Below are 13,719 nucleotides of genomic sequence, written 5' to 3'. Positions count from 1 at the left end.
AATTTTCTCTCCCCTCCGTTAGTCAAGAATTCTAAGCCCCTCCAACTTTCAACGAATACGCATCTGAATAATTTCCTTTTACATTTTTATTTATTTTTTTTTCTCCTCTCACAAATCGTGTCGCTACAATCGTTTCTCGGAATAAAGTAAATTTTGAAAAACCGTGTGATTGCCATTCGCTTCGTATCAATAAATTATTTTCAATCATCGTGCATTGAAGGTGATTCAATTTGTTTCGTTGATTTTTTTTTTCTTGTCAAGAAAAATATGTAACGTATATAAGCTGTCAAGCTCACACTCGCATTTCACATTTACAAATTGTACGCATTATAATACCGAACGTTATTTAAGCTAAGTAAACTCGTAGATTTTGTCCTCTGATGTCATTTAGCAGATATCTAACACATAATTCGCAACTCAGGGTCAACTTTTTGTATACTTACATCGTATTTTAAGTTTACACGTTCGAAATAGACTTTTATTTTTTTTTTATTTTTGTTGTTAAACAGTTAACCTGTTACGTTTTATATCAACGACGGACTGCGACAAAGACTCGGAAAGTTGAAACACAAAACTAAGCACAGTCTTAAAAGATTATAAAATACATGCAATTTTTCAATGCACGAAACAAACAAAACGCCCTCGTATGATTAGCAATGTGTACAATTTGCAGGTAGCTAGAAACCGTAAAATAATTTGAAATGAAAATCCATCTACAAATATCTGTACATCTCCTTTGTCTTCGTTTCCAATTTTAGAAAGTTCTGTTTCTTTTTTTATTCTTCTTTGTCCATTTCCGAGACATTCAGAATTGTTACAAAACCGCTGTTATGCATAAAGAATTGTGACTAATGTGATGAGGAGATTCTCTCACCGCGGAAGCGTCCATCAATTCTGCTTGACGTGTGTATGTATGTACATATATAAATATAGGATATATAGTTTTATATACATATATACACCTGTGCAAAGTTTTCTTTGGCCTGAAACCAACTATTATCTGTAGCTGTCCAGATTCCGACCGAGTAACACATCTTCTTTTATCATGTTATATACCTGCAGATGACGAGATGTTCAACTTTGGAATATCAATTCTGTCAAAAGAATAAGGTTTTCCTATTTTTCTTAGTATTCTTTGGAATAAAAAAAAAAAAAAACTAAAATTAAACGATAAAACAAAATTGAGAGTAATTTAAGCTCGGATTCCTTGACGATATTAATTTTTTGTGTCTTTAAATTTTTATCCTAACTCTTTCCCAATCAAAAATGCCACCTGTCGTTAACTTAATGCAGATACTTTGTTAATATGTTTTGTTATTAATTTATTCTGGATAGTACGTATTGCCAGAAATAAAAAACAAACTTTTAAAACTGTGTACGGTTATTACATGTATAATATACATTAATACGTAATTAAACTGTACACACATATTTTGTCTTAAAAAATAATGAGGTAAAAGCATATTAGTGAATTTAAAACTCACGTTCCGTCTGCATAACGTATTACAATATTATAATATTGCGGAAAGCTGGAGACTACAAGATCAGGCCACTGTGTCAGAAGTTGATCGGTCGTGAACTAAAGTTCCGTGAACAATGAGAATATAATTAGAGCGAGAAGCAAAGATGACGACGCGGATATAAATATGAAGAAAACAGGGTGATAAATCGGCGAGAATGTATAGCCGAAGGTTACAAGTGTATCCGGGTACAACAAAAAAAAAAACTACAGCGAGAATCTGCGCTCTTCTAAGTAAGAATTTTTGAGACTTAAACCTTCGCGAGTGAGCGAATCTTAATTGTATGTCGCTCGTACGAAGTCCGAGGCGTCTTTAAAACGCTTGTGCGAGCCTAACTATTTTCATCTTTCCAGCCACTGCAGCATCAGAGAATCGCGCAAGATGCTCGTTGCATCTTGAAACTCTAACCACGCACGGCTATTTATCCCTCCCCCGCCGAAGCTTTTGATACCTATTCGCGTTGAGAGCGAAAAATAGAAAGTGAGAGAGAATGAGAGAAAATATAGAGGAGAGGAAGAGAACGAAACAAAGATGGTATACAGGCAAATGAATTTGCCTCTCTCGAGTGGGCTTCTCTCAGAATCACGTCTTATTATAATTTTTCCCTGCAGACACATACAATGTTAAAACAGTATTATATCCTCTTGGTAATATTATTTTTATTTCTCTTCTTCGATAGTTTATAGATTTATTTTCGTTCCAATCTTTGCTTCGTTATTCTTTTCTTTTTTTTTCCATTTTCCATATATATATATATATATATATATATATATATATATATATATATATATATATACGTGAACTAGGAAATAACAAAGCCGACTGAAATGATGTACCTACATACGTATATAATAATGATAATAAATACATGTATACGTGTAGAGTGATTAGCTGAGAAAAGAATCGTCTAACGCGCATGCGCTAAAATTCTAGAGCAAACATGCATTTGTTCCGTCAGGATGACCAACATTTTTGAGGTTACATGCATGGCGGCGGACTGTCATCTGAACTTATGACGATTGGCCAACCTGAAAAAACGACGCTATTGCTCTCTAATTTTAACGCATGCGCGTAAAAACGATTCTACAGTTATAGCTACTCACTCCGTATGGATAAAACGTGTTTCTAGAAGCCTTGAGAATATCGATATGGTATAATATGCATATACATATAGGGTGGAATTTATATCGTCGTAATGAAGACAACTATAATAGACAATCCCAGAACAAACGACGTGAATCACTATCAGAATTATACATATACGTGAATGTGTATACGTACATACATATATAACCACTACCATGCGTATCTATTATACATATAGTTGTATACATTTCGGTACGAAGACGTCAAAATTTTTATCGTCGAACAATAAAACGACGAACAAATTAAAAAGAGATCGAGTTGTTGATGTCTGTAAGATTCTGTTTTTTATTTTATTTTATTTTTTTTTCTCGTCCTCCCGAATGTAAGAGAAATTTGTGCAACGAGAATAGGGTATACAATATTTTTATTATTGTTATTGTTTTTATTATCTCTCTCGACGCGACGTATTCCGGTGTAACCCGAATCACGATATTGCACGTACACAGATTTGCGAGTACAAAAATATCATTGCCGCTGAGGGGAGGACGAGGCGTTTTTAGACACAACCGACCGTTGAACAGTATCGCTTTTCAACATCGATGTTTAGCACAAAGATGCGTCTTGATCTGTAACTATCAAAACGAAATAATAAACACGAGAGAAGAAGAAAAAAAAAAAACACCGGGAAAAAAAGAAAATTATAAACTATGATGAACGTGTACGTTCCGATCGACGAAAATCACGTACCGAATTCTACGACCGATTAAAACTATCCACGTGACCGTTTCAAGGCCGCCTATGTAAAGAAAAAGAAACAAATAAAAAAAACAACACCATTTCTCTTCACTCCAATTTTGTTCAGTATGGTTTTTCTTCAAACCGAATTGTTTGAAAAAAAGTACATCCAATGAAAATATAAATGAAAACATAATTGGTTTGGACTGGAGTTAAATGATTTTTGCTGTTTTTTTTTTTTTTATAATTTCTATGTATATAATATGAGGGTGGTCGTTAGGAAAATAATTTTTGAATTTCGACTGTCTGGCCCCCGAAATCGAGTTGAAGTAATGCAAAAATAATTCCATAATTCCTTGGAACTCCCATTACGAATCTGAACTCGAAATTTCGAAATTCAAAAAGCGAATCCAATATCGCGGACAAGCATTCCAAAAGTCACTTGATATTGCCACATTGGATTAAAGGGTTAAATGGAGAAATAAAGCCCTCTGGCGACACGGTGAAGATAAAAATCTGAAAAACTGATGGAATTATTTTTGAATTACTTGAAGCAAATTTCAGGATTCGGTAAGTTGACATTGAAAAGTCACCTTTTTAAGGACCAACCTAATTTATATGTATAATTCTTAATAAATGTGTGAAAATCAATATTAACGAAAAAAAAGAAAAAAGCAAACAAACTAGTTAAGGCAACTTGGTAAAATATATGAGATGTAAAAAATCTTGCCTATGGAAACAAAAACATTTTTCCCCCTCTCCAAGTTTTTCCTTTATTTAATAATATAACATGAAGAGGGAGAGAGAGAGTTAATTACTTCTCTCCATCCCCTCGTCCAAACTTACGTTCCGCGCCCGCCGCGAATACGTTAGTTTTAAATTTTAATCACAATTTTGATCGCAACTCTTCGCTTCTTTCTCTCCCTTCAAGTTTTCACTCTCTTTCATCGTATGATTTACACCCTCAAGCACACGCGACTCTTTGCAAGAAAAAATGTAAAAATTCGTTTCATCGAATAATTGTGAAAATAGTGTTTTTTTTTTTTGTTTTTTTTTCTCGTCTCACGAACTCTCGGCTCGTAAAAAGACCTACTTTCTCTGCTCTTTCCTTTGCTCGTGCCACGCTGCCTCCTGTGCATGGTGCCCATGCCTCTTCAACGATGGCTCGAGTACACTTAAGTGAAGTAACGAAATATCCGTCGCACATTGACTTTCCATGGAAGATCGACGGTTCAAGGGATGTCCGAATGACGAATATATCGGGAAGACAAAGAGCTTTAAATCACAAAGATCCAGCTCATCTAATTTTTGGCAGATGTTAATCGTGATCGAATGTTTCGCCCGAGATTTAGAACAAAAACAGGCTCGTGTTATGTAACGAAGATTAACGATCAAACCATCACTATCACCATCACTGCACGAGAAAAATCACAGTTAGTAAAAATTTTCGGGTATTTCATCGCGTCTGGTACGGAATCGGTGAAAAGTATAATACGAGACAAAGACAAAGCGGTGAATGCATCGATTTAAGCAGTTTCGTCGTTTCAGAATCTATACTTTTTGTCAACTTTTCTTTGTTCTCGTCAAATGATTGCAATCATGATGAAAAAAAAAAAAAAAAAATAAATTATACAAACACGAAAAATTGTAAACATGAGTTTAGATCTTCACTTTATGACGGTTCACATCGTGTTTGGAAAGCAATAATTTTTCGCAAATACGGTATCATAGATGTATTTTCCAAAAGTGAGCAGCAGCGCGATGATAAAAAAGAAAGTGTTTCATCTAATTTCTCGAGAATAATTTTTTCTTCTTTTTTCGAGTAAACTGAATACTCACAGAGTGAAATCGAAAGTTGTTTTAAAACGAAAAATCAAATCGTCATCCGAACTCTTGTTTATGATTTATAAATAAAATGATCGTCACTCGTTTGCAAATCAAATTTTTAATACGCGTACAAAAGAGCCGAATAACGAAGTTGTAACGCGTGTTGGCGAAAAAGTACATCGATCACCGATTGACGAACCTCCTTCTAATCAACGATCGACTTCGGAATCAGGCATCGTCGTCATTCGATCAAGCACACATGTGGGTTCAAGAAAAAAGCTTAGGTGTGTCCGAGGCTGGTCATGACGGCAACACTACTAACCACGTCGGCTTTGGACCAGCAGAGCAGAGCAGAGCTTCACTTAACTTCTCTTCTCTTCTCTTCTCTTCTCTTCTCTTCTCTTCTGTTCGCTTCTCTCCTCGATCAACGTTCCAACACGGTTTCCTTACTCACTCCTCCTCGTCCTCGTCGATCCGCCAACCCGCAACTATTTAAATCTTTTGTAGTTTCACTATATCTACACCACCACCACCACCACCACCACCACCTATACTCTGTTTCGCAAACGATTTCATCTCTCTGCACGCGCTTTTAATGCATGACATTTTTCACTCAGCGGTTCTTTTTAAACGAAGAACGTTTTTCTCTATCTGCAATTTTCATCGAAAAATTCCAGTACAGTCGAACAATTACATCGAAACATCGCAGTTGTTGTAACAAACAAAAGCAATGGTTAAAATTTACGAACGATCAGGAATCAGCCATTGTTAATCGGCAAAGATATAATATTCGTCCGGCAGAATGAAATCTGAATTCTTAAATTTAATAATTTCTACCCAATTTTACTGTCTTAAATTCATTTTCAATTTCTCGTTTTCAACATCACCGTTCATTGTAACGTGTTTATACAAACCCTAAATCTTGAAGATATTATATAAATATCTGTGAAAATAAAACGATCTTTGAATCTGAATCAAGAATTTATCAGGGTACTCGAAACCCCGGAGAACATTGTGTGAAATTATTGTTATTACCTACGTATAAAAAAAGAGTTTAGAAAAATCAAAGTTCGTAAAATGAGTTATAATAAACTGTCACGTGTAAAACTAAAAATGTCATACACGTACGCTAATACGATGCGTGAATGTAACTTCGATATATGTAAAATGTACATATAAGAGGCTACAAAGATGTTGTAAAACAAGCCGACATTGATTCACGATCTTTTTGTCGTACGGTTCGCCCGAAAAATATGGTTGGATACATATCTCAGTGAGTATGTAAATGAGTATGTACGTACGTACATACATATTATTTACAGGAGGTACATAGGTACAAAAACGAAAAGCAAGCTGATCATTAATATCTCGTTGTCGGGAGTAATTAACGTCGAAGAAAAATTACAAGAGTAGGGGAGAATAAGGGGCAAGGGGTGATTCTCGAATAAGTTTCGAGTTACGGAACTCGCTGGGTGGCAGCTGCGGAAGAATAATTCCCTGATCCGATCGGGCGGAAGTTGAAGAAAAATAAAACGGTGGGGGGGAGATGAGCGAAAATGAGACTTGGAGAAGAAGAGAAACAAGAAAAACAAAAAAAAAAAAATTTTTAAATGAGAAACGATCATAATTAGAAGGTGAAGGATGAGAAGATTAATTAAAATTAAAACCGAGGTGATAAATTTTATATTACAAGAAAAAGTATCGAAGAAGAATAAGAAAAAAATGGAAATCCTTTCCGCGATTAGGATTGTATTAAACTTTCGTTTTAGGTGGCAGAAGCAGATTCTATGCGTAGTGGGAAAATAAACGAAGGAAAACTTCAAAGGATCAAACTGTTTCACCGCGAATCCTCTCTCCACTTTTTTTTTTTTTTTTTGTTTTTTTTCACTCGTCTTGTTCATTTCTTTCCTTCTCACTTTTCAAGTCTTTTCACCGTTTATTTATACAATTGATATTTCAACACGTTTCCCTCGTTTCTACTCTGTTTCAGGTTGGTATACGCGCTTACACGTATGGTACATACAACACGTTGCCTGGGACAGGTGTATATATATATATATATATATATATATATATATATATATATATATATATATATATATATAAGTATATTATATATACATGTACAAAGGATTCACGCTGCTATGAAGAATGGTGAAGAAAAAAAGAAAAAAAAATAGACATGTAACAACACGTGGAATTTAATGGGTAAGCAGGAAAATGCCGGTTAATTTTCTCATATATTTGTTTCACATAAAATTATGCTACAGCGGTTACATCACGTGTTATATAAAATCGTGCCGCAATTGCAGTGATTTCTAACCCGATGCAAGCACAATATATATGTATAAAAACAAACAGTTCGATGATAGGCGTTAAACCGGAAGTTCATATAACCATTGCCAATTCTGGAAAATTGCAGAGCCGCGTTTGTTTTGAAATAGCGTAATCGAAATTCAAGGCTGTGGTGGAGGAGAACACAGCGATGCTGCACCGACGACGAAATGGGATATGAACTCTGGGATGCGGTTGCCGCAGGTTGCTGCGCGGACAGGCAAACGTTTCCATCGCGAGTGTGTTACAAGTATCCGTGAGATCAACTCCGGGGTAAATCTGTTATTGTGATTACCGTTATACCGGCGGGCTACTACTCTCTATTCGTTTACACAAACCATATGCAGCGTGCTGCAGCCTGCAACAGACCCTCCGCTTATATTGTTGGATAATGGATACCTTGATGCGCGAGACGCGATACTGGAGTCCGTTGTGTACCTAACTCTGGCATTAGAAAACTGGCTATTCCGCACTCGCTGTTTGACCTCGACCGCCGATCTGCGATTGTAAAGAACTTGGAATAGCCGAATTGCACGTGTTTGTACACCCGGATGGTCTTGGGCACCTGTTATACACGTTTCTGAGATTTGTGATGCGAAACGGATAAATTTTTGCGGATGGAAAAAATTATTTCAATCAATTTCAATGGGAAAGATTCCTTGTAACGAGTGGAATTATACTGAGCGGAAATATATCGAGCGGACTTATAACGAGCGGATTTATATCGAATGGAAATATACTGAGTGGTCTCGTAACGAGCGGACTTACAGCGAGTGGATTTATATCGAATGGATTTATAACGAGCGGAAACATATCGAGCGGACTCATAACGAGTGCAAATATGTCAAGCGGAATTATAACGAGTGGAAATATATCGAGCGGACTTGTAACGAGGTGAATCGTATCGAGGAGATTTATGAGGAGAAAAAGTTGTGCTATCACTTGTTTTCTGAGCTCTGCTGGATCCGAATTGACGGTTATATGTTTTGATCGATTGTATGAACCCGAGAAATAGTTGAAGATTTTGAGAGCTGGACCATCGCGTAGTGTGGTATAAGACGTCATATTGTTTGATATAAGAATAGGCACGAACGCGTGAAGCTGCCAGCCAGCCTGCTTTATTATTAAAGAGGAAAACACCGACCGCGTGTTCTAAGATATTTTAAACACGACCGCCTTTTGCCACGAAGTTGAGAATGCGCGGTAGAAAGATATTATATGTAGTATATAAAATACGTTACGTCAATTTATCAATTGCAGGCTGATCCGAGATTTTTTAGTTAAAAAAAAGTTAACTTTGAAAGTGCTGAAAATAATTCTTGTATCGAAATTTGTATCGCTGCTCTGTGTGATTCGGTGAAAAATAAATAAAACTAGAGATGAGTTTTAATTTAGAAACTAAAACAAATCGAATTCTTAGTCCATCAATAATTCAGTCTGTTATAAATTTTATGATCAGTCAGCTAATATATGATAGGTGATTCAAAACGGTGTTTATTATCCTCGTCAATCATAACGAATCGAGAAGAACGATACGATTCGAACAACTGGTTATAATTTTAATTTATCAATCCGAAGGATAATGTACACAGTAGGAATAGGTAGTGAAAATTTTTTTTTCTCTCGGAGAAACTAAACTTCTAGTTTGATAAAAAATTATCCCAGATCACTATAGATTCCATTTGACACTTGATCAAGAATTATAGAATCTTCTTCCGCTTCTACTTTCCTTTGAAACAATGTATAATTCTCTTATCTTACCATCTCAATGTGCCTCTTGATGAAATTTTAATCAAAGATTGTTGCAACGTTCTCAGTCGCCAGTAAACCGATATCCTCTCATCTCCTCCCCTCACCTTTCTTTAACAGCGGTGTCGAAAGCTCTCTCTCGAGACAAAGAGAGAGAAAGTTGAAGAGTAAAACTCTCCTTCGCAAGGATAATTGCTAATTAACCAGACTCAATTAGCGCTCTGCACTTTAAGACACTGCCGCGGTGGGTGGTGTCCGAATTTCTCACAGCTCTCTGAATAATTCTAAATTATCCATCGTCCCTCTCGCGGTGCGGAGAACAGCGGAAACAACGGCAGCACCATCGGCGCAATTATATCTCCGGCCTAGCGTAACTTTCATCGGTATAAAAATGTGTCGGGAAAGAATTGAGAGGAGTAAAAAATTCAACCCGGAACTCTGTTTTTTTTTCTTTTTTTCTTTTCCTTTTTTCACGAGGAGAGGAAAAATGGGGAAAAGAAAAGTGACAAAAATTGAAAAATCGAATCAGGGAATTCGCAGATCCGCGCACACGGAATTTTACGACAGCTGCGAAACTCGGACTGGCGGGAAACAACCGTTGCGGAAAGCGTCGCCGTTTTTACCAAAATAGTTTTCAATCTCTGGCGAGCAGCTGGCGCTGGGCTCGGCTGACCATCGGCGACTCGCCAGCTAGTCCAAAAGCTAGGCGAGGGGCTTTTCTATTTGTAGTTTATAACCGAGGCGGCTAGTCTGCAGCGCCACGAAACGCTGCAAGCCGTCAACACCGTCGAGTAAAAAATACAGGCCTGCCACAACAACGCGTCTCAAATTTACCAAACTGTCAAAAAAAAAAAAAAATAAAAATATTTCGCGCTTCTTCACTGACAGAGTCGAGAAACTCGCGGACTCGAACGAACGAAAGTTATTTTCGTGTTCTCAGCTGATTCGAATTCTTGACCTATACTCCTTTTTCGTACATTACAGAGTACAATTTTGATTTTCGTTTTTTACGATTTTATCAAGACACCTACATACTGCGTATTAAATTATTGTCAAGTACGTGGAATAGGGGTAAAAATTTGCTGACAAATCAATTGCTGGTATTTGCGTTATAGAATTATTCCCACATTGCGAGGAAAACGAAAATATTGAAACATGTCCAAAACATCTCAAAATTATCCAAAAAGTGTTTCCTTAATCAAAGAAAGGCATTTTGCGCTAAGATCTTTATTTTAAAGTGAACGGATTAAAATTATCGTACAAGCTTTTGAGACAGACTCGCTTTTCTCTAAATTTTCATAACCCTGAATTTGGACTTCGATATCCCTTTTATTACTACAAGTTATAATTCTGAAGTCGGAATTCTGAGGAAGTTTTCGATAATTCAATTCTTGCCCAGAAACCAAAAAATCAGTCGATTCTTATCGTGAATATTGATTCAGTTTTGTTTTTTTTTCATCTTTTTGTCTCGACTGTTTTGAAATTCCGATTATGAAGATAATAAAAAAATTCTTTCAAAGTGATGAATTCAAGCTTCGTTTCTCGTTCCAAATTCAACTCGTCCAAGTGTGTTTTCGATTTTGATTATAAGTTTGGCCAAATTTCATCGGTTCATCGATCAGCGATTGTCGAATATTTAATAAAAATCAAAAATCCAGTACAAATATCGTTCCTCACCTTGTTCAACCTCGGCGTTTATGTTGATCGTCCTGAGGCGCAGTTCCTCGTTCTCGTATATCATTCCGCGTGACGACTTCCGGTCGAGACGTCGATTCGGTTTTATGCTGATGTCTCTTCGGCGGGTCCGCAGCATCGCGGTGCCCCCAAGGTTGACTCCCGATCCGGCCATCATGGCTGATCCAAAATACGGCAAAATCTTGATTCAAGTAGATTGCGTAAATTTGTCACTCGATCGGATTGAGAACAAACGAAACAAAATTTTTTTCCTGCTCAATATCACTCTACCGCACTTGTCACAGTGTTTAAGAAAGAAATCAAACTTTTCACTCGATTTATTTCAACAATTTCTCTCTTATCTTTCAACCCTTGTTTCCACGTTCATCGTCGTTGAAACACCGTATTCATTTTTATATCGTAATGCATAGTTCGATGTTCACTTTCGCGTTAAAAAAACTAAAAAGTCAAACACACTTCTTCTTCTTCTTCTTCTTCTTCTTGTTTACTTCAGACCGAGTAGCGTGTAAATGAATTTTTCTCTCTAGAAGCGTTTATTCCCGAACATTGACGCATATTGAAAAATCGAATAATTTTCAGAAAATAACTTCAGACAAGTTGTCACCGCGTCACGCGATGCTTTTCAAATTTAATTTATCGTTCAGCTCTTCGATCACGAATATCCGATGCAGTGTTCCGAATGATTTTCCAGCTCTCATCCGTCTTTCCCGAAATTCCTTAAGACGTCTGAATTCCCTCCCTCCTTTTCCCTATTTTCCCTCCTCCTTTCTCCCCCCCTTCTTACCTTATCCGACCTCGAGAATCTGAAACAACAACGAAACGAATCAAATTTCGACTCAATAAAATTCTTCTTCCTTATTTTCCTCCCGATCTTAAACGTATATGTAGACATGTTGCCTAACTCTTCACCCTTTTCTTATTCACCTTTGTTGTCTGCGCTTTTAATCGCTCTCCACTTGTGCTTTTCCTATCACACGTACGTGTCTCCTCTAACTCTCCCCGATCACAAAATTTGTTTTCGAAGAAAATCGAGCGAGGATGGATCACGCGCCTCTGTATATAATTACAAACATCGAGTAAACACGTTCCTCGTGTATGCGTATGTATACATGTAACGTAAATATATCTATACACACGTGTTCTCGTAACTAACCATCTCGGAACTTGACGCCGTTCTTCAATATTCCCCGTAATTACAGGTGCATGATCGTACGTGGAAGCTACAGGTAGGTATAATAATTCAGCACACCCTCCTCGATATTCGTTCATCACCGTGTAAAATTTTTCATTTTCTCAGTTTTTACTTTTTTTCCCTCCCCATGAATTTGAATAATCTTTCCCACTTAAGGTTTGTCTTAGATTTTTATCATGAATTAAACGTTTCTCAGAAACATACCTAACGGAGATTGTAGAAAGTCCATCAAAGAATTATTACACAATTTATTTCATCTTACAGTTTGACGGCCGGATTTAGCGAAACATATTGCCAAAGAAAGTAAAACAATTCCCAAACAAAAACATTTATAACTCAATATAATGAAATTATTTTAAAATACCCGAGCTTTATAAGCTTATCCTTTAGCCCTGGCTTTAGTTGCGTGTCTGGTTCAAAGGTGAATTTTTTTCTTTTATTCCCCACGTACTTTGTTCTATTTTTCATCATCTGAAATTCAAATGTACGTATAAGATAATCTACGCGTGTATGTGTATAAAAACCCTGCTTTCAAGCAGAAGAAAAACGCAAAAAAATTCGAAGGAATTTTATTCACACACACACACACACACACACAGACACGTTGTAAGCGTACGTGAACGAAAATCTAATAACGCTCGGTCACAATCAGATTTTATTTCCGTTTGTAGGAGGGGAAAAATCCCCTGACATCCACTCTCTTAACGTGCAAGCTTTGCCGCTCCGAAAATTTCGGCAGATAAATACGTTTCTATATATTATCAGGTGTAATTTATATTAATTCTCCAAAAGCAGGAACGACGATAATTCAACTTTATATAAATGACACAAACTTTTTGTCTGTCTGACAATCTCTCATAATAATAATAATTGTTACCCTCTTATTTGCAAACCTGCGATATAATTACAACGTATAACAATAAAAATTGTAGCCCACCGCGTGTTTGAAAAATAATTTGTTTTCCCTATTCTCGTGGACAGGAAAAGATAAACTCGTAAAAAATATGTGAGTAAAGAATTTTATGATTTTCTCTCCTTTGTCTTCTTCTTCTTTACTTCGCTATGTCATTGTTTTGAAGACGTTTGCACATGATCTGTATACGAGACAGTAAGTTTGTTATACTATGAGAATATAAATTTATACATACACGCGTGGAAAAAGTTTAAAGCTCGAGTCGTCGCCGTATTTTTAGCTATGCAGATCTATCGGACGAAAAAAAAAAAAAAAAGAAGCAGAAGAAGAAGAAGAAAATGGAGACGAAGAAGGAGAGCTAAGACGTCTTTTGTATTTGTTTTCAATAGTCCAGTTCGGGAGATAATATCGTATAAAATAATGTCTGCACGCGGCTTACAGTCACGACCTAGTGTGGTGAATGGGCTTGGCTGGCTGATCAAACAAACTGTTATACATTCAAGAATTTGATTGAGATTCCCTTCTTCCGCCGCGTCTTAGTCATACCTACAATCAGTCAGGTACCAATTATAGGACACCGCTTGGAAAGAATAAGAAATAAAATTCTTCGACAAATCGGGAAGGACGATAAAGCGCAGTGATAAAAGCTCTCAAAAAGTACGCGGTAA

At 36.6% G+C, this 13,719-nt stretch overlaps 2 protein-coding genes across 5 annotated transcripts in view; one reads left to right on the top strand and one right to left on the bottom strand.

Moving 5' to 3' along the window:
- Positions 1-13,719, bottom strand: part of LOC124299788 (uncharacterized) — a 111,445-nt gene that overhangs the window by 4,674 nt on the left and 93,052 nt on the right. For 2 of the 4 annotated variants that reach the window (XM_046753146.1, XM_046753147.1), the window contains one exon: positions 10,929-11,749. In XM_046753146.1, coding sequence (XP_046609102.1) covers positions 10,929-11,103 — 175 coding nt within the window. In that variant the 5' untranslated portion in view covers positions 11,104-11,749. Of the gene's footprint in view, positions 1-1,484; positions 1,658-4,434; positions 4,756-5,367; positions 5,472-10,928; positions 11,750-13,719 lie in introns of those variants that run through there. The other 2 variants (XM_046753148.1, XM_046753149.1) reach the window with 2 other exon arrangements.
- LOC124299786 (tyrosine-protein kinase transmembrane receptor Ror) overlaps positions 1-13,719 on the top strand; it is a 127,547-nt gene that overhangs the window by 25,928 nt on the left and 87,900 nt on the right. The window lies entirely within an intron of this gene.

Source organism: Neodiprion virginianus, chromosome 3, assembly GCF_021901495.1.
Source record: "Neodiprion virginianus isolate iyNeoVirg1 chromosome 3, iyNeoVirg1.1, whole genome shotgun sequence".
In the NCBI taxonomy this organism is placed as follows: Eukaryota; Metazoa; Arthropoda; class Insecta; order Hymenoptera; family Diprionidae; genus Neodiprion; species Neodiprion virginianus.
This window is presented reverse-complemented; position numbering and strand designations above follow the sequence as displayed.